The 21,638-nt window shown below is 40.7% G+C and overlaps 1 protein-coding gene across 2 annotated transcripts in view; it reads left to right on the top strand.

Moving 5' to 3' along the window:
- pappaa (pregnancy-associated plasma protein A, pappalysin 1a) overlaps nt 1-21,638 on the top strand; it is a 68,691-nt gene extending 47,053 nt beyond the window's left edge. Inside the window, exons 15-22 of one of the 2 annotated variants that reach the window (XM_078087717.1) lie at nt 3,161-3,344; nt 3,737-3,938; nt 4,085-4,283; nt 4,984-5,131; nt 5,518-5,633; nt 8,149-8,220; nt 8,710-8,808; nt 19,225-21,638. In XM_078087717.1, the coding sequence (XP_077943843.1) occupies nt 3,161-3,344; nt 3,737-3,938; nt 4,085-4,283; nt 4,984-5,131; nt 5,518-5,633; nt 8,149-8,220; nt 8,710-8,808; nt 19,225-19,329 (1,125 nt within the window). In that variant the 3' untranslated portion in view covers nt 19,330-21,638. Of the gene's footprint in view, nt 1-3,160; nt 3,345-3,736; nt 3,939-4,084; nt 4,314-4,983; nt 5,132-5,517; nt 5,634-8,148; nt 8,221-8,709; nt 8,809-19,224 lie in introns of both variants that reach the window. The other variant, XM_078087716.1, reaches the window with a different exon arrangement.

Below are 21,638 nucleotides of genomic sequence, written 5' to 3'. Positions count from 1 at the left end.
TCTGCTGGCCGTCTCCTTTGCCCCGTTTCCTCTGGCGTTCTGGAAACATCCCCTCCTTAGATCTGCTGTCTAGTTTACCTATCTTTCTCTCGGTTATAGGTTGTTACGGCTGGCACTGATGACATTTTTATTGCAAATTGTGTTTTCCTTTAACAAACTGTATAATCTTCACAGCTGTCGCCCATAGAAAAATCCCATCAAAACACAATTACCTCCAGCGTGTTCGATTTCCCTTCCATTTCCTTCTAATGACCAAAACACCCGCTTCGAATTTTATTGAGTAAATGGTGTTTTGTTAAACACATTTTAGAAATAAGAGTAAGACTTGTATAATTCGAACCATTAGATTCATTATAGAGTTAAGGCCTATTAAGAACCATATCAACACGTAATTTTGGTCCTACTCACATGAGAGGGAAGTCAGCAAGCTCAGCTAAGGAAAGATTTTCATGGGAGCCCAAATGCAGAAAAACCACACACGATGGCTTGGCTCTTCTGCGGTTTTACGCCACTCTATAGGCTGTGCATGTAAGGAGAATCATCTTGTATTTGACCTTCATCTGGGCACTGACTTAGGTTAGGTTTGATCCAGATGTGCTGCATTACAGCTAGTGAGGATGTGTTGAATGCGGAAGACAAATATCAGAATGGAAACTCTAACCTGTATCAAATTGTTCCGCATCAGTTGTTTATTGATATCTTGTTATACACAAAAAACAAAACAAATCTGAATTATTTAAAATTAATCAATATTAAACATTAAAATTCATATCTCTAACAGGAATTTCACATATCATATTATCAAAGTGCAATGTCTTAATACCCAACTTTGTCTATGCACTAACATGTTTTTTTAGGGCCTTTCGAATTCAGTTCAATTCATTCGGATTTAGGCAGAGTAGCCTAAGGTCGGACAGAAATAGTCAACTGTACATTTACACTCACAGTAGACATACACAGGAAAAAACTTTATACACTTTGACCCTCGCGCATGCTTGATTAAACGTAAAAACAACCTGGAAGATGCATGTACGCATTCAGTGTGTGTGTGGGCACTCATGTACTCAGTGCATACAAAACAGTTTTACTCAGATGTTTTAAAATGGAACACTCTTGAAACTCACACACCCGTTTTGCAAATCACCCTTCTATTTGCAAACATATTCAAGGTCAACACATTATTGTTGGATAGATTATTCCACATTTCTCCCTTCCATGATTGACTCATTTAACTCTACGCCCGGTTGTTTTCCAGCCGGCTCTCACGTGTTACGCATATGTTACTTTGTTGGAAATCCAAATGTGAAGGGAGCTTATTTATTTTGAAGGAACGTGATACTGTTATGTAGTATAACATAATGGGATCAAGGTTAGAGATAGAAATACGTGGGAAGAGAGAGGTTATGAAGTAATAGATATGAAATTCTAACTGAATCCAGCTTGTGTGTCCTTAAAGTGTAGCCAAAATGTACGTAATTAAGGTCAACCAAAACAGGGTGTAATTCTTGTAGAAACACAGGTTTGTGTTTTTTGTTTTGTGGGGCAAAGGTTGAAATGCTGTTACAACTTTGTTGTGAGATGTCTCGGCACTGCAATCAATTTAAGCATCTGTGTTGCTTGGAGCTTTTTCATGGAGGAAGAACATGAAAAACAGTTGTACAGGTTTGGATTATGCAAGGGCTCCCCGTTCCGGTTTCATCTCGACAAATATCCTCTATTTCTATAAGCAGTATACTTAAGTCTCGGGCATGTTTAGGTTAAAAATGAGAAGGAACAAGAGAGACATTTACCAGGCGCTAATCAATGTTTTTTTTTTTTATTACATTGGTTCAAATTCTCATTACATCCCTACAGCAATCTATATAGGAAATGCTCTGCCAAAAAATACAAATCTGTTATCTGTGGTTATTGGAGAAATGTAATTACCCCTTCAATCGTTTAATTAGGCCTGGATTGAGCCAAGTTTGGAGCAAGTGCTTCTAGCTACTTTCATTTGAAGAGAGTTGGCAAAACCTGGTCGTTTGGAAACAAAACACATTCATTTTGGATTTTCAAAATTGAGATTTTCTCAAAATGACCAACCCTAGCTTTAATATTGCACACTATTCACAATGTTCTCATAACTCTTTATCTGGAATGGATACCCACTCATTTTTGTACACGGTGTATAAACATTTAGTTCTCTCACTCACACACACACACACACACACACACACAGAATTAATGTAAGACATGTGGGCTGTACGAGATCAGTCAGACTTTGCTAGGTCATAGCTCCTTCAGCAGTAACCTGAATGGCTGTTATTCCAATCAGGGGCTGATAGGTCCATTATAGGAATGAGGGGGACATTGATTTATTATACCCGGCCCTATACCGTGCTGTAGACTTGAGCTGCTCTTTGTTTATCATAGTAGAGTGGTGTTTCCAGTGTTAGGTTTGATTTCTGCCATGAGTCATTTACTTGCAGATTTTTCATGTTCTCCCCATGTGTGGATTTCCTCTGGGTTCTCCAGTTTCCTCCCACATTCCAACAACATTCAAGGACCCAGTCACATATGATGTAGTTTGTACATTTGAAAAGGTGACACAGTCGACTTTGACTTTGATTCTGAGAAGCTTGGGAAAGCGGAATCACAGGAAATGTGTGTTTTTTCTGTTTACAGGCAACTCCATAGTTGACTAGTGATCACTGACCCATGCGGTCAGGTTGTGCCATGAGCCGGTGGAATGTCACATTAGCTAATCGTATAATCATTATCTTTATTTTACACCTAACCTTAAAGCTGGTATTCTAGTTGTGATGGATTGCCGCCTTGTGTGTAGTCACACTTCCACCTATGTCAATGTGTTTTGTGTTAGGGCTGATTGTGCAGTTGTTGGATATCAGTGGTCTAAGTGGCGTGACCCGACCTTACAAATGCTATCGTCAGTTACTCGAGCTGCCGGGCAGCCTGTTAGGCTCACTGACGTACAGTAAAACTAAGCCGGGTCAAGCTTTGTGAGTTTTCACAAGGACTGGAGACTTGTTGAAGTGGGTCCTGAATTCCTGTAGTCAGTTTGTTGTGAGGATTCACGGGACGTGTGCGACATCAATCTGTCATATCAATGCAAAGTGAATGCACATTCGCTGTCTGATTTGATGTCTTGTCTAATTTACAGTCGGCTACTGCAGTGACTATCACCTGTGCAAATGGGAAGTGGAACAAACAGGTGTCATGTGAGCCTGTGGACTGTGGTCTGCCAGACAAATACCATGTCCATCCTGCGCTTTTTGACTTCCCTGAGGGCACCACTTACGGAAAGAAGAGCACCTTCCAGTGCCGAGAACCTGCCCAGCTCGTAGGTAAGAAACGGGGAGCAGCATCCACAAATGTATGAAGACATATATGTAAATATATCAATATATATATTGATATATTTTACTGATTGATCAGATTTACTATCAGAAGTGCAAATTAATAAAATAATTTTTTCTTTAATTTTACTAACAATGTAACACATAAGGATCCGAAATGAATTATAGTTTTTTGATGCCCATGTATAATTCCTCAACTTTTACAAAACATCCTAAAATACTCTTTTGAATAAATTATCTCATACATATTTATTTTAGTCTCTTAATTGTTATAAATATATATCCCGTACCACTCAAAATATTGGAAACATTTTCTCATTCGATTCACTGGCAACGTGTGTCCAAACTATTTTTTTATCCTGTCCACCTCCCTTCCCCAGGTACGAACAACTCCCTTACCTGTTTAGAAGACGGTCTCTGGTCCTTCCCGGAGGCTCTTTGTGAACTTCGCTGCCCAGCCCCCCCTGTCGTACCCAATGCTGTTCTGCAGACCAAGCGCTGCAATGACACTGGCCTTAAAGTGGGCACGCTCTGCAAGTACAATTGCAGGCCAGGTTACCATGTCAGCAACAAACCTAAGAGGTAAAGAAAGACATTTGGTTGTTGTTTATTAATTCATTTAGTTTTCCTCAGTCAATACTTTCTCTTTATATGGACCTCCATATCACCAAAACAAAAGTTTCCCCATGTCCACAAGTCTAGATATTAACCCTCTTCCTTCCTTTTAGGCGTGCTTTTAAGCGCCAGTGCACGGAGGACGGCAGCTGGCTAGAGGGGGCATGCGAGCCGGTGACTTGTGACTCCCCACCTCCCATCTTCCACGGCTCCTATCGCTGCACTGATGGCTTCCGCTACGACAGCGTCTGCAAACTCAACTGCTCTGATGCCGCCGGTAATTCTGCCACTGCCGCCAAAGGACGCCAAACGGTGAGGCTGCTGCACGCTCCATGCAAGCAGGTCCGTCCATCTCTTTCCTCTCTTTCTATTCTTGCTTTACCTTTATGTGGGTCTTCTTTTTGTTATGTGTGTAAAACATTCTTTCTTTTCCTACCGCGTTTGCAGCCTCACTGTGAATCGCTTTTGCTACCGTGACAAAACGCGCGAATAATCGAGTCAAATAATTCATTTTTTATATTTGATGACCGTTTAGCGCTTTGCAAAGCAAGCCCTGTTTGGTTTCAATATTGTTTGTTTAAAGCACATAATTGTAACATATATCGTCTTGGCAGATAAGATGCAACATTGCAACCCAAATTTAACCTATTCCCTAATGAACTCTTTTTTCATGTTTTTATGGTTATCTTTTAAGATTCCCCTCTCTGTCAGGGCACTTGCCTTTCCCTTCCACATTCTCTCCCTGTCTCCCTCAGCCCTACTCAATTTGAAGCCCTACTAATCAGATTGTAATTGATTTTCAGAATTGTCCTGCTGCCACAGACTTTTTGAAATGTATACACCTTTTAATCTAGTATGCCTGTAAGGTGTTTCTGGTTGGATGTCTGATAAAATTTGGATGGATTTCCTCCTTTGCCGCGTAATACCATCTTAATGTTCTTGACCTGCAACGGTTTTGCCTGTTAGTATGTATTTATAATGGTTTTCTTGTCAATACATTTGTTAATCACAGGGCGCAGGGTCCAATGCCATCCGTTGTAAGAAGGACGGAACCTGGACAGGGTCGTTCCGCTTGTGCCCACACAGCAAAGGCCAGTGTTCTTTACCTCAAAACCTCCATCATAGCCTCCAGTACTCATGCAAGCAAGGACACGGCATAGGTATGCACACATTTATCTTTCTGAAACAACCTATTTCATTTGTATTATTTGTCATTTTTCATTGTTCATTTTACTCACACTTCTTGTTAGGTCTGTTGTCATTCTTCATTGTTAAAATGACCATTTTGTAAACATCTGGATAACAATCATCTATTGGCTAAACCACCGAAAAGTAACCAAGCATGTTTAGTATAGCTCAGTATCATAATCATTTGAAAGTAAGGAGGGGAGGAATACATCTTTGGAAATCGTTTTTGGATACTTTAATCGGTTGCGTTTCTCTGATTTTCTCTCGCTCACACACACTCACACACACACACACACACACACACACACACACACACACACACACACACACACACACACACACACACACACACACACAGGCGAGGAGTGCGAACTAACGTGCAGAGAGGGTAACAACGACGTGGTGATCCTCCCGAGCAACATGACATTGGAAAATGTTCTTATTGAACATTGGAGGAACCCGCACAGAGTCAAAGTAAGTCTGTACGTGTGTTTGTGTCTACATCACAGCTCTGGCAGACGCACTTCACAAAGTTCTGCGACGCACAACTCTCCTGTAAGGAATTTCACATATGACGTGAACATCCTGGGTCTACTTCCCGCACATCGCAACCCTTCAAACATTTCTATTCTATTTTTAACTGGCAGTGTGAAAACATGCTGCCGCCCTTCTGTGTTGATGTCCTCAATACTTTCTTGGAGACACAAAAAGTTTTAAAGCTTCTTTGGGAATTAATTTTTGTCTATATTTTTTGCATTTCATTTCCCATGTATTTGTCCTATCCAGACATATAGTGTAGTTACCATTTCAAATACATCATAAATGCTATATATATATAGTGTAATTTTCTGAAATCCATCAATGTCGCTCACTGGTTTGTGACCTTATTTCATGAGACTATACTGATCATGTACTGTTTGCTTACACTGACAGGTTACAGGGCTGAGATGTTGTAAGATGTTATCGGTGTAATTTGTGTTTTTATGCAGCTTGGGGGTTTTGGGGAATACAGTGTGTGTCTGTGTGTAAGTGGAGTAATTCAATACACCAACTTTTGTAATCACGCGTTTCACTTTTAAGCTTAATGTCCCTTTAGCTGTAGAGTTATAGACTAAATAGGCTCACATTTGGTAACCTTAGACGGATAGAAGAAAAGCCGCGGCCGACTAAAGGAACACATTGTATTTTGCAGTGTATTTTTTCCTACAACTCCATTTGTTTTGTTTCAGAGTCACACTGAGTCAGCAGCTTTTTGTGGTGGATGTTAGCAGAGAACGGTGGCTCGGGCCACGTGGACATGAAATGATCTGTTTTTCATGGATTTTTGTAAATGATATGATTTTTTTGTTCCGTGGTAATTGGAGACCTGAGGCAGAGGATGGCATAAGAGAAGTCGGAGAGAAGTGAGGGTGGAGGGCTGAAGGGTTTCCAGGGTTAGGACATGGAAGAGGGAAAAGTTGTTGTTGGTGGTACTAAGGCGTGTCCCATATTTTGTGCTGTCATGCTGCCTGTCAACTGTTTGATTCCAAACGGGCTCATTTTACAGTAAACGTACACATTCACACATACACAGTAACATTTGCAATTAAAGTTGTGTTTGAGTACTATCAATCCTTTATGGTCCACTGTAATTCTCGAAGCAGAGAAGTAGATGCAACAGGAAATAGAATTGTCATCATTCATGACTTGATTTATTGCCTTTAAACTGGTTGTATTTTAGTTCTGAGTGTGACCCAAAAAACAAGAATTCTCCCCTGCTTTCCCATCTCCACCTCTTCCTCTCTCTTTTTTTTCTGTCCCTCTAACAATTCTGCGCCCCCAGCACCCTCCTCCCCCTTTATCAGCAAAATGACCCTGTGGAGCTTGCTGTGGAATTAGTAATTTTCTACCTGGCATGACCTCGTCTGTGGTGGCGCTGAGATAGGGATCTATTTTTGTGTGGTATCAGCGCCCCGGGGAGGTTTCAGAGGGTGAGGATCCTACACGTAGTGAGGGGTGAGGCCAGGCCACGATCATGGATTATCATGATTTACGGCCTTGCAGAGAGAGGAAAAAAGAGTGAGAGAGAGAGAGAGAGAGAAAAAGAGAGAGAGGGGAAGAGATGGAGTTTCTGGATGACATCATCGTTGCAGAGCATGAAAAAAAGGAGCATGAAAGTACACTAGTTGCAAAAAGTTTCTTCCATAAGACAAACCGATGTGCTTAATCTTCCAGCGTTCCTGCATCCTGCTATGCAGCACTACATCGCAGTAGGCATTGGATGCTCTGTCGTTCTTTCTTTCCACCTTCAAACCCCCCCATCTTTGTTTTTTGCATTGATTTGCTGACAGCACTGAAATGAAAAATACCTTAGTTTGCAGCAACAACAACATAGCACGTCAACGTTAGGAGGTATTAGGGCACTGTGGGTCTGAGAAATGGACCATCTAAGGTCAGACAGTCCTTTGCCTGTGAATCACACTTTTGGTCATGAACACAGCTGTCCCAGTCTGGGGTCACGCTCGTGCCGAAAGCAAAATCCTTCTCCACCTGCGACTGCTTCACTGGACTCATACAGTATCTACAAGACGGCCCATACGCCCGACACAAAAGGCACACACACACACTATATGCATGCATGAAGTAATATATGCATTTTCATGTGCTTACAGTTAAGACCGACATGAGTACATTTTGCACATGCAGGTTCACATTCGGTGCAGAGAGCTGCTCGAATGGACACACAGCTTTTCTGCATTTGAATGAAGATCACAGTGGGAGAACAGGAATTCCACACATTCTGCAAAGATATTGGATAATATTGTGCTTTTTACCCCCCTCTCTCTGTTTATTGTATTTGTGTGTGGGCGTGAGTGGGGGTGGATGGGGGTTATTTGAGTGTGTGCAGCTAAGAAGATGCTTGTGGCTTAAAAAATGGGAATAACCCAAACCACTGAAAGCACCAGTATAACGTTATTAATTGCGCTCCATCTCCTGTCTTTTCTTTCAGAGTATAGTCTGCACGATGGGACTGAAATGGTATCCACACCCCGAACTGCTACACTGCATCAAAGGATGTGAAGTAAGAAATTGACCTAAATGAGATGTTATTTCCTCTAAAAATGCTGCATTTCCATGAGAAGACAACATGTGAACAAATTCCACTTCACGTCATCAAAAAAAAAAAACGAAGTGATATCATCTTCTCAGTTTATGTGAATTGGATAACCTGATTGGTAACCCTAGTGGCAAGGGTGGTGCCAACCCAGTAAATCACCTTATTAGAGTGTTTTGTGAGGTGAATAGTTTATGGTGTCCTCAGTTTGATTAACGGGTCCGGCCCACTAAGGGCTTAAAAAGTCACAATGAAAGATGAGGTCAATTGAATGCGCGAGATTCATCAGCAAATTTATCCACGGACCTCTAATTTATCCTGAAATACTCAAGAGGAAACTACCACTAGAATCTAAGGCGCCCTTGTTAATTCATCTCATTACCATTTTAAAAGGTGGCACTCACTTGTTAAGTTTTTTGGACTAACAGAATTCTCTCCTTGATCCATCTGGTTCAGCCGTTCATGGGAGACAACTACTGCGATTCGGTCAACAACAGAGCCTTCTGTAACTACGACGGAGGAGACTGCTGCCAATCCACTGTCAAGACCACCAAGGTCAGTGTCGTGCTTGTCAGTCAAGCTTGTGGGATTAATGTCAAACTTCAAACAAAGACTCTGGAGTCACACAAAGTTTAGGAATAAATCCCACTTCCCACATGTGATCTTTTTTCCCCTGAGACTTTGACTCGGTCATGTCCTCACTGCCATGCATTACCAAGACAAGGTACACAACTCAATATGCAATGCTGTTGAAGACTGCTCTATTCCCTCCTCCTGAAACGTCTGCAAACAGATCTTTCTTTCTTTCTGTTCACTTTTAGATTACTGGTGGACAGATTACTGATATCACATCCAAGAGAGTAGGAGTTTTCATACTTCATCAATAGTCTTTGTCCCTCTGTAATATTTAGTTTCCTAATGTGGAAAACATTTATTTTTCTCTTGGTGTGCCTGCGTTCATGTGAAGTTACTCATTTCTCAATGTGCGTTGTAATCCCAATATAATTGAGTTATTACAGACAAAGAAGATTATGATTATAAGAACTTATAAAATATGTGTATGAGATGATTGATAGAAAGACACATCTGATCGCACTTAATCAGCTGTCTAGTATTTCACTTTTAAAATCAGCATGACAAAACGTCTGTTCGTCCTTGTGGAAGTACACTAGGGGAGACAAGTCACAAGTCTACTGTAGATTCTGTGTAGCAGCATTTGCTTATCTGGTGTGGGCTGTTTCAGTGAATCTGGCAGGTTACTTAAGTTGTCCACCTGGCGTATCCATCGGGATGTCTGGTTGGACCTATAATGCAGTGTTTGTGTCTCACTGGCTGTGCTGGACGAGAGAGCCTTTTTATTTTCCACACAAGAGCCGAATCGCCATCTACCAATCAAAGTTCCTACGGTCCACCTTTACAATTTTTCGGCTGTTTATCTATATTATCTTTCCCTCCTCGATATATTTTTTTAAAGAGACTCACACATGCGCGTTATATCAAGTCCATGTCCAATAGGCTTCAATAAATTAATGTTTAACAAACTGTTTACTACATCTGTAGCATATTTATGCAGGGATACAGTTACAACAGTTACAAATTTGATGATTTAGTGGAATTACTTGGACTATTACCTGGTTGAGACCGCGTCAATTAAGGAAGGAATCCATTGCAGATTTGAACCAGTTCTCCTCGCACAGACTCTGCAATGAAACCATTGGTGTTCATAACGACCTTTGCATTAGAACATTTTCTCAGCAAATTTATTATGGAATTTTTTTTGGTCAAATCAGGTCTTCCTCACTGGTGGAACAATTTGGTATACAAAATGTCTTTCTTCATCGTCTTTGGCCGGTACAATAACCATTATGGTCAATCCAAAGAGTTCTACTTTCTGCAATGTTTTTTTAGTGCTACTGTAAACCGCATCTCTGTAAATATTATTTTGGTTCGGTGAGATGCTGCTGTGCTCAATGCGTCAACACTCAGCCACCTGCTGTCAACCAAACAAAGACATCGACATGCCCCTTCAGCCGGCAGAGCAAAAGGGGACACAGTAGGAACATTTCTGATGTTTTTCAAAAGACATTTAATGCAATGTATTTACAAGAGTAAAAAAGTTTAAATGCCTGATCGTGCCCACAGGCTGGCCCTTTAGTCCTTAAAGAGGCCTTGGTGGACCAGGAAGCAACCCCAATAGTAGATAGAAAAAAACACAATATGAGAATGCCACATATCTCTGGAAACATCAGAGCCTGAGCTACAAGGACATTAAACATTATTTGTCTAACAAAAAATCACTACCAAACTGTATATTTCACCCACCATCGATCGAACAACAAAACCGAGATAGCCAAAAGCGAGAGAACAACACACAGATTACAGAGATATCTGTATCATATATCCTCGTCAAACCTTCCCTCAATAAAGTGCAAACAAACACCATCTGTTAATTCAACATTCGGTGGATTTATGGTTGTTTTTCAATTGGGTTAGGGTTAGCCTAAACTAACCCAATTTTCCCCCAAAAGCCCCAAAATGTTTTATTTTGATGTATTGAACACTATAAGTAATATAGAACTGAAATATATGGTATAAATAGTATAAATATATAGACATTTCTATTTGGAAACTTCGCCTGAATTCTCAGACGCAGAAAGCGTCTCTAGATTTGTTCTGCTTCCTTCCATCAAAGTAAAACTTTTCACAGATACTGTCCACAACCTGGGCTTTTGCGTAAATTAGTTTTTAGCCTGGTTTCTCCATGTTTTATAGTAATGGATACTCTCTTTTTTTCAAGCAGATTTTGCAAAGTAAAAAACAAATCTGTGATCTATATTCATATATTTATCAACCACTAACATATATACTGATATTTCACAGCATAGCATTCACAATAGTTCCCCTTTATCCCACAGAAAATAAATTGTCCAAATAGACGAAGTAGTTGCAGAGTTATTACACATTTTATCATGGGTATGCTATTTTTGGTGCAGAGGCCAAAAATGGCATCAGGATATAGATTTGAATATATGGGCTTTAACTCATCTTATATAGTAAAAAATTGTCTCTGTACAGCTACGACATCCTTGTCCCCAAACTTGGACCTGAAACAGAAAAAAAACTCCCTAAAAACCCTTCTGTGCGGATAAAATAAGGAAGAAATCCGTCGGCTGAACATTACACTATGGATGTCACATGTACAGTATTGACTTACAAGTCATACAACATGTTTAATTCATAATACAGAAATATAATATATAATTATAATTTCTACCACTAGGCGTATTTCTGCTTGAATTCCTCACACTTGGACAAAAATAACACCGTGTCATTCTTGCTAATTATAATCATTAATCTTCCACATTGAAGATGAATGTTCTCCAGGCCGTCACAAAACGTCCAATCATTGAAATTGCACCTATAAACTATAGCGCCTTGCTACTCAGCTAGCCACAGAAATGACGTCCGGAGGTTCAGAAGGCTTCAGGCGACTTTTTCAAGTTCGATAGCAGCAGGGAAGTTGGTGAGCAGCCCACTGGGAAGCGACCTGCCTCCTGAAGATGTTTTGCCGCTGTTGATTGACGCTATATCATCTCTACATCTTTTGGCCCCAATCCAGTACAGGGGCTCAGCCAGAACTTGCGTAACTCACGTTTACCGACGGACCCCGCTGGGAGGGTACTTCCTATCAAATTACTGCAGCAACAACCCGTTAAGCCGGGTCAGAAAGGAGCAGGCCGTTGGTCTTGTTGGGATTTGTCAAGTTTTACATCAGAGGAGAGGACGGTCAGTTTAACCAAACGTCTTATGCTGAGAGGAATGGTAAGAAATCAATTCAGGGTATTGATCGTGAAGGTCTTTCTTAAAGATGTGCTCCAATCTGAAAGGTTGCTCATAAAGAACTCACACTTGCTCCAGATTCAATTTTGTTTCATTTGACCGTTTTTCAGACATTTTATTTAATCACAAATGTCAATGTCTGCTATTAATGGAATATGTTGAAATCTTTTAGACACTAGTTCAAAACTAAACACTAATTTAAATTGATACGTTGTCCTTATTATTGTCCTTCTTTTGATGAGCAACCAAAGAAACATTCACCAGGGAAAGATGTATTGCAAAGATCAGTTAGCAGGCTCCGTTTTAATCAAACAGTTACTCGACCTTGGTGTTTTCCCTTCCTTTTATTTATAAAACAGATGATTAAAAAAACATGTGTTCCGTTATTTCTTTACCACATTAATTGATGACTATGTGTACATGTGATTTCAGTTGGTCTTTAATCCTTGTTGAGGAATTTGGCCCAGGTTCACTTCTGGTGATTTTCGAGGCCAAGGATGCTACATGCCGATGGTCAATGGTAGTGTCTGCAAAAACAGGTGTTAGCAGTTTGCTGAAATAATAACTACAGGCTAATGGGGGATCAAGTTACTCACGTTGTACTTTCTTCTGTCATGCCAGCAAACACAGATAGGGTTCTTTTCCATCTACTAAAATATTCAGTGGGCCGCAGCAGCATGATACAGTAAGTGTTATCCCGTATCATACCGTCGCTTGGCTCAAAAACTCCACCCTGTTTGTCCAAATTTGACCTAAAAGCATTTTAGTCTAGCGTTTTTTAAAGAAAGCAGCCTGCATCATGTTTTGTGCTATTAGGCTATTTAAAAAGATATGAAGAATTGCTTTGAAATAACTAATCATAATTGGAATTATCTGCTGCCGGGACCAACGGGTGAGGGACGCAACTGTGTGTGAGAGAGAAGAAGGAAACGGTGAGGAATTAAGCTGATAGGTGAACTTGATATAGGAGCAGAGGAAAGACAGATGTTTGATCTGTTACTTGTTAGTTAGTAAGAACATTGTCTAATCGATGCCGCTTGCTGTCAAACACATGTTGCTTCAGGCCTCAGCTAAACAAATAGGGGGAAGATAAACTCAACTTGAATGCTAGTTTTAAATCATTAAACAGAAAATCGTAACCTTCACTTTCATTTGTTTTTATTACTTTGATATATTTTGTCCACATTTGAATTCCCTCCAAACTTATTATCATTTTGTTTGCAAAAGCATTTGGATTCAGATGTTTATTGCTGTTGGTAAGAACGCATCCTCAACGTCATCCCCATTTCATTGTCTCCGTTATGAAAGAAACTGGTTGTTTTGCACCTGATTTTAATTTCGCCAAAAGTGAACAAATGCGTGGCAGGAGAACAAGGACCAAGTTGCATGAAAACCTATCAAAGCAAAACAATATATCACAATATATGACTAAAAGAATTCGCAACACATTTACGACTCCTCTGAGGTGCTGAACGCTGTAGGCCTGCTTAACTACTCAACTACTTTTTTTGGTGACGAGTTGCCGTTTTAAGTCAAATTGACTCCTCGTGGGTGCGCAACATTGAATTGAAACCCTTTTAATAAAAAATGTGTCCTTTTTGCGTCTTAAGTAAAAGTTTCTAAAAAATCTAATTGAATTGTGTTTAGTTTTTTAACAAATAAAAATAAATATGTAGCCCTTTTCAAAGTTTTCCAGAAAAGATGTGTCTTTTCTAGCTAAAACTGTAACGTCCACGTGTGTGTGTGTTTCCCCTGATTGCACTCATCCTATTCACCTGCCCCGTCCACCCAGCTGCCTCCAATTGCCTCATCACCCCATTCATATGTATATTTTTCCCTGTGCTCACTGCTCGAGTTGTCATTTTTCTCCCCCCTTGTGCGCGGTGTGTCTCCTGTGCTAATACCATGTGTTTCTTTAATGACTTTGCCTTTTGTTGATTCTTGCTCGCTCCCGGTTGGAGTCGCTTTGAGTTCTTTTTATTACCTTCAGTGACCAGTAAAGAAGTCTTTTTTTTTTCTTTTTCTTTCTTTAACTCCATCTCGTCTCCAATGTCAGTCTCTGCTCTGGAGTCGTAACCCGGCCTTGAACCGTGACAGAGACGGCACTTAAGTGGATAAACCGGCCATCCGAGTCTTGCCTTAGTTACCCTTTTGTTCACACATCTGCACACGCAAACACACAAACACTCATACAGGCAGACACACCGGCCGCTGGTTGTTCTGCATACGAGGTCTGGTAAATCAGTGGGATTCCTGCTTGTGTTATAGTCCCCAGCATGTTGTGACAGAGTTTTACATCTTCTTTCCCTCTGATCTTCGGATCATTTTACAAAAAGACTTTCCCTTTTCACGATGACTCATAAATATTTTTGAGTCTTTAATCCATCTGAAGAGTCCAACATTTTAAGAGGTTCCAAAATGCTGAGCTTGTTTGCTCTTTTGAGCTGAAACCAACTGTTCATACCGTCATCATTTCTGCATTTTCTTTCTATTGACTGAAGTTAAAAGCCATTCATGAAAACACTCCTTGCAGAAGATGCTTCTTTAGTTGCAAAAGTTAGTATTATATTTCCCTAAAACAACGACATGACGGCTCTCAAATCTGAAAGGTTCGCACATTCCATGGAAATCGTAACTTCTGGAATGTAATAAGTCTTCCAAACAAAACTATTGGGCAATTTCTGCTCATTCTAAAACAGCCTTAAAACTATTGTAGGTTATCAATTACAAAGTATTCCAGGTCCCTCCTGCATCCCCTGCACTTCAGATTTTTTTTTCATATCAACTTAAGAGCTCCTGATAACACTGACTGAGAAACAGCAGCAGCAATGTAACAAAGAACAATGTTGTTCATTTACTGTTCCTCCCCTTCCGAGCAAATGCTGCCCCTCGTCTTTTATTTTGATGGAGATTTGTGTATTAAGGGGTTCTGGATGATTTGCTGTGTATTATTCCAACCCAGGAGCTTTGAAGGTGCAAGGACTGGCTCCACGTAAGGTCACCACAGGATCTCGCCTTAATAGTTGCAAGCTGTTGGCAGAATTCGGAGAGGCCGGGAAGAGAGGAGGCAGAGCTATCGAGAGGGCCTTTCTGGGGTTGCCTGCAAAAGACCGGTTATGTAGGTCCCCCTATAGTTTGGAAGGAATTCCTTTCTTGGATGCTAGGAAAAGTATGCAAAGGGCACCGATTATATAGTTCTATGGACCCGGCCTTTCTAAAACAACATTTTCCAAATATTCCTTTTAGGGGTTTCCTCTCTACGTTGGCGACGGTGTTGTCTTGGGTTAATGCTTGGAACCTCCATTGTCCCTCACCCTTGTTTACAGCTCTCAGTGTGCCGAAACTATGCAGAGTACGTGACTTGCTATGTGTCATGATTGATGTTTGTGTCTAAGCTGATGGTCTGTGAAAGCAGCAGCTGACCACTTAATCTCTCCGTTATTCACGTAGGTCGAGCACTTTGAAAATACCAGCGCAATTCCATTTTCTTCTGTCTGAGCATTTGTCAAATTTACATTTCTAAATAATCCACCAATTTTCTGACACACCATCTTTTGGAGCTGTTACAGATAGATTAATACATAGATGAATTGCTATTTCTTTTAATTTTCAATATAAACATTCACATAAAACACAATGCCAAAAGCACATGCCAGCAAAAGCTCTTTATTCTTTTAACCTCTCCAGACGGCTAAATTGACTTTATTTCCTGTTGCCATTGCTCTGCCAGGACAGTTAAAGGGGAGAAAGAGGCACAGGATCAGGCACGCACATGCAATAGGGGGGTTTCTGTGTCATGGTATTTTTGTGTGCGGGGAGTATGGGCCCAGGGGGGTAAAGGGGAGGGAAGGTTCATGTGGAAAGAAGGAGCAAGGCTCCCCTACACAGCTGAACAGAATGACGCTTCCAGAAACGCACAAAGCCAGTTGGCGAACGCCGTTAAACAATCACAGCACTGTTGGTTAGGTTTGGGTAACAAAATAAACTTTGGTTGCGGTTAGAATAATCGTCATTGTCTGTGTAAAAAAAAATACACTATCTCCTTTATTAGAATCACTACTGTGATTAAGTAACTTTGCTATTAGCAGACTTCTCAGGTTGGTATAAAAACAAAAACACTTTACGGCTTTGTGGAGTTTACTTGCTCACTAATTATTCTACCATTTAACATTCAGTAAGGGTTGCTCAATGTGCTCCATCACATAATGCTAAGGACTTATTTTGAAAAACCCAGTTATCTGTCTTTATCTCCCATTCAGACGTATTTTCAAGTTTTTAACTTTTGCAGTAAATGTTTTTTGTTCTCAAAGACTATGGATTCTTTTGTCAGACGTCATCACTTTCGAAGGTCCCAAGGACTGAGGTATTAGACTATTGATTTTAACTTTTGTGATACGCCAAGAACAAAGTGTCCTGGAAGCTGGTTTGGAATCGTGACTATGGTTGCATAAATTGCTGAAAGCACTGCTCAAATTTTTAAATTCCTTCAGGTTCCTCTGCTCTTATGTGAAAAGAAGTGATAAAGAAGAAGCATTCCCCAAAATGTTTCTCCACTACATTTTGAAGACTGATATGAATGTTTCCGGTTCTAATCCACACTAATAACTATTACTTGCTAATGACTGGTGTGTTGTGCATCCCAAGGTCAGCCAGATCCCCTTTCCTCAGGCATGTGCTGCTTGCACACCTTCCTCCTTTGAAGCAAAGACTAACATGCACATACTGCACTCACATAAATGAGAGGAACTCTGTTATTTTGACTTGTTCCAGAGATGGAAGGATGGGGCTCTGACAAGGTCTGCGTTCTTCAGAAGCGCTTTCATGTTGCTGTTAGTGGGTGTCCCACCCCTCCCAATGCCCTAGTCCCCCTGCAGCCCAGGGACATAGGGGCAGGGTGAGGGCCCCCAGGCCCACAAGGCCAGCCAGTCCCGCTTCCCAGCCACCCTGAGAGAACCCTCAAGTCATGGCCAGATGTGGCAGCTGGCCCCGCCACCCCGGAGGTCAAGGTCAAAGGAAACCATGTCAAATTTGCCACCCACCATCATTCTCCAGAGAGAGAGAGAGAGAGAGCGATAGACAGAAGCAGCCTGAGACATTGATGTTAGTGTGATGGGCAGTGTGGATGTGAGTATTACAGGAAGGCAATGTGAGGAGGGTGCCCTAACGGTGAAAGTGTGAACCTGAGAGATAGTGTAATTAAACTATGAGTGAGTCATGTGGGAGCAAGGAGCCCCCGTGTTCTTGGCTTGAAAATGCTACAGAGGAAACACTGTTCATGCGGTTTACAGCTGTTTCTGAAGTGTGTCCGGCCCGAGGCTTGTAAAGTCGTCACGTGCAGGCCTCATTTTCTCAGAGGAGTCTGGGCACTGCCCACCTGGCCCTCACATTAGGAACCCCCCCCCCGTCCCACACACACACACACACACACTCACACACACAGGCAACTTATTATATACCCCATTTCAAAGGGGAACCTGCGTCACTACTCCTCAGTGACTAGCATTCTCCCCCCATCATTCCACAGACCGGCTGTCTACAAGTCTTCAGCTCTCCCAAACTAATGGTGGGGTTTCCTGTGTGTTGCATTTACAACCAACTGAAACATTTTACATTAACTTCACACTGCTATCCAAAGAAAAGTGTGACGTTTCATTACGTACTTGTAAAAAGACTAGAGAGTAGAAGAGTAAGTCTGAGGAAGGGCTCTAGATTATTTTTCGACATTTTTTAAATCTGGTCTTTAGATAAATAGATATCACATTTGAAACACTGTTTTTTAGATTAATAAATTATATTTTGAATTTCTTGTTTGACGGTGGTCATTATCTTCCATGGCAATTTTTGCAGCAACTCCAATTTTAAACACATCTGCCTCATGAATCAAACTGTCACAACAAGTTACGCAGTAAGAAGACTGACAAAGAAAATGAGGGACTCGGGGGGGATAAGAAGGTCGGAGTGGTCAAATAAACACTGAACTTTCATTGGAGACCGCTGCCTCCTGTGTGAGAACTTTTTACCAGAAAGAGCCCGAAGCTATGAAGACAATTTTCTTTAATTGCCAGACCGCAGAACTATGCAATCGGGGGGAAAAAATAAAAAATCCTATAGATTTACACTGTAAATCAGTGGACTATTATTTCTTTTCAGGTAAATAAACTTCACAAAATGATGAATTGATTTTCCCTTGTTTCGAACGATTGGGTCTAAAAAATGATAAAATCTCCACTGATTCAGAAGAAGTGTCAAAGATGTGAAATCACAATGAGACTTGTGTTAATATAGAGCTCAACAACCTTTTAATGGACACTATACAAGTTTGTTTTATTTAATGGGGGTTGTAATTTCTTTCTCATTCCAATGCTATACATTTGGTAATTTCATAACCATCCCTTCACTATAATAGTAACGCATGATGTGTCTTGTTTGATGGTATTACAATAGTAGTATTTTTACAGCAGCTACTCCACATTATTATAATAGCCTGATGACCTTCCCCTGGAAACCACAGCGCCCCACAGCTTTCACTAGTAACTGTGTTTGACATAACGGAGACTTTCGAGTATCTGTTTTTGGTAACAGTAGCTAGCAATGTTGTATCTCTTACATCACATTATTATGATGTCCTTTTTTTCCAAAGAGGCAACTCAGCCTTCACAAGAAAAAGCGACAACGCCGGCCCACACAGATAGATCCGATAAGCCACCAGGTCAGAAATACAGCCGTGCCCTTGGTCTGCTCCCTGTCTTCCATGACTTGGACCACATGTGTTCCTTGTTTGGGCTGGACATGTTTTGTCTATCCAAACAGCTGAAGCAGCCCCTCCCCCCCAAGAGGGAGGCAGACTAGGCAGCAGCAGCAGCTGGTGCTGGTGACGCATTGCCAACGTTATTGAGTGACGTCAAACGTAATCTTCTGGTCCTGTTCTCATCTATGATATTTCACTTTGACATTTATACATCTGTAATATTCTGAAATGACGGGATATTATAGGTCTTATGAATGCATAATGCCTCCAAGATGGGACAGCGAGGCTATGCACATTTAAAAATATTTGTTTCATGAAAAACACATTCATTTGAAATCTTTTAAGACAAATTTGATGACATGAAAGTTTTCTCTCCCCCTCAGGTGATTCCATTCCCCATGTCCTGTGACATAAGAGATGAATGCTCCTGCCGGGATCTGAATGCTTTCGAGAACAGGAAGGATGAACACCTCCACTCCCTCGGGTGACCGCCCTGCGCAGGGACCTCTGTTCAACGTCCCATTGCTCCAACACAACACGGCCTGAGTCGCTGTGAGATCAGCAGATCCCTTCTTCATCCTCCTCTCGGCCTCCAAGTTTCCTGCACATGCTGCTTAACAGGCATACCTCTCCATCCATACTGCAACCTCAACCAGCTGAATGGTCTCCGCCTCCACGTCACTGAAAGATCTAGAATAAATGATGGACCCCTTGAGACTCCACAGTAAATTCCTCAGCTAAAAGGAAAGTAACTCCTGCAATTACATAATAATCAAAGAAAGCAATTTCTTTTCTTATTTTTAAGAAGGAAAACAAATACAGAAGAGAACTTGAACAAAAAATATAACCCAGCCTAGGTAGCATGCCTTTTGTTCTGGCTTCAGTGTCTATTAGTGACCTTGCTATACAATCCTATCATTGAACTAAAGTTTATTAAAATTATGGAAGTGGGGGATTGTGTTTATGTTGGCTCTGTGTTTTACAAATATGAAGGAAATCAAGACAAAATAATCCTCAGACACTTTAATTGCATCTTTTTAGAGGAGCTTATATCATTCCTGGTTCTTAACCGGTCAGACATTCTGTATTGTATGTATGTCATTTTCAGAAGTGTGTTTCTTCGTAGGCACGTCAGAGGCTATAGAGGTTATTTCTAGCTTGGTGGGGAATGCGACAGCCATGTAGTTAAGCTTCAAGCCACATGTTCAACACAAAAGCCAAAAGATAATGCACAAATACAGTACAAAAAAAAATCAACAACACACATACACAATATCCTAAGAACATTTTATACTTAAAGCAAATTCCCGAATGCATATTAAAAACAATTTAAGCATGGCTTATGCTACTGTGTTTGCTGCTACTTCACATTATTATATCTAATAGGGTGAGACAGCTTTGTGTGCCATGCCGCTGACAGGACCTCTCTATAGCATCCATTCACACGTGCATGTTAGTGCATCATACTTTGAAAGAACACAGGTTGAAATCACCAGATATGATATGCACTAAGAACTTAAAAAAAAAAAAAACCCAGAACCTCACTTGTCATCCCCCTTCTTACCCAACCGCTCAATAAAATAGCTACCACGACTTAAAGAATGTCATTGTTAACACCTCGCTTTAGGTTGGGGTGATTCAAGGTTCAGTTTGAACCCCTCCCTCTCGACGCTTGAATAGAACTCGTTACCTCAAGCGCTGGTTAAAAAAAAACCCGATTCTAGCCCTGTTCAGAATGTAGTCAATGCTTGTCGGGGGTCTGTGGCTTTTTTTGTTGTTTTTGATCGCACAGTCCTACACAGCACAGCCACACAATAGTAAATAAATAAAGGGCTGGATATCTGCCATGGCTTTGACTGAAAGTGAGTACAGGTGGAAGGAGACAACATCTGACACCTAAATAGATACACATATATCTCTCCTTCCCTCCCCGTCCCAGTAGTTGTGGATTCTCAGCTGTTGTGCTGCACACAATTAACTAGTATACATAAACATGACATTTGGATGTATATTTCATCACAGCATTTGCAGTCACAATATAATCAAAAGGTTCCTACGAGTTGCTGCTGGGTCTAGTTTTTAAGGAATGCATTGATGCAGTTATGTTTGTCTCTGCAGTAAAAAGTGCACTTGGATTTTTTTGACCAGCACTTTCCAGTATTGTGAACTTGGGTGTCCGTCCCCACCAATTAACTTCTTTAGATGTTATGGCTGCTACAATAGCTTCGTGTTTTGATATTCTTCACTAAAGTCGCATAAACAGTAGTTTTTTTACTCATGCACTCAAGGCTGCTCGACATATTGATCCAAATTTCACAACAATTTCATATCATTTTAAACCAATGTTGGTGAAGAACTAAAGGCATTCAGAAAAAGTGATATGGTATTTTTATCCTCCAAATAGAACTTTTTTTTCCCATGTAAATATTACTATATGTTGTTGATGGACAACTGTGTTGAAACATGTTTTTGGTTTTTGTTTGTATTTCATTTTTTACACAATGTCATATTTAATCAGTGTTTATATTATTGACCTCAGTTACTGCACTTTTTTTATTTTCCGTGTAAGGAGAAAAGTATATCTTTCAAAAATGTTTAGAAGCTGCTATTGTCCGAATGGTGATCTGAAACAAACTGAATGTCATGATATTCAGTCGTTTGACTCCCTGTGTCGCTATTAGCTTTCCTGTCATTAGTATGATTTGTGTTTGGCCATGATTCCTTCTTTTCAATCCTAAGCTGACTTTGCATTTGAGGTTATCAATGAAGTAGAGAGGTATTGTCTCTACAAACAATG

This window comes from Gasterosteus aculeatus, chromosome 14 (assembly GCF_964276395.1).
Source record: "Gasterosteus aculeatus chromosome 14, fGasAcu3.hap1.1, whole genome shotgun sequence".
NCBI classification, from domain to species: domain Eukaryota; kingdom Metazoa; phylum Chordata; class Actinopteri; order Perciformes; family Gasterosteidae; genus Gasterosteus; species Gasterosteus aculeatus.
This window is presented reverse-complemented; position numbering and strand designations above follow the sequence as displayed.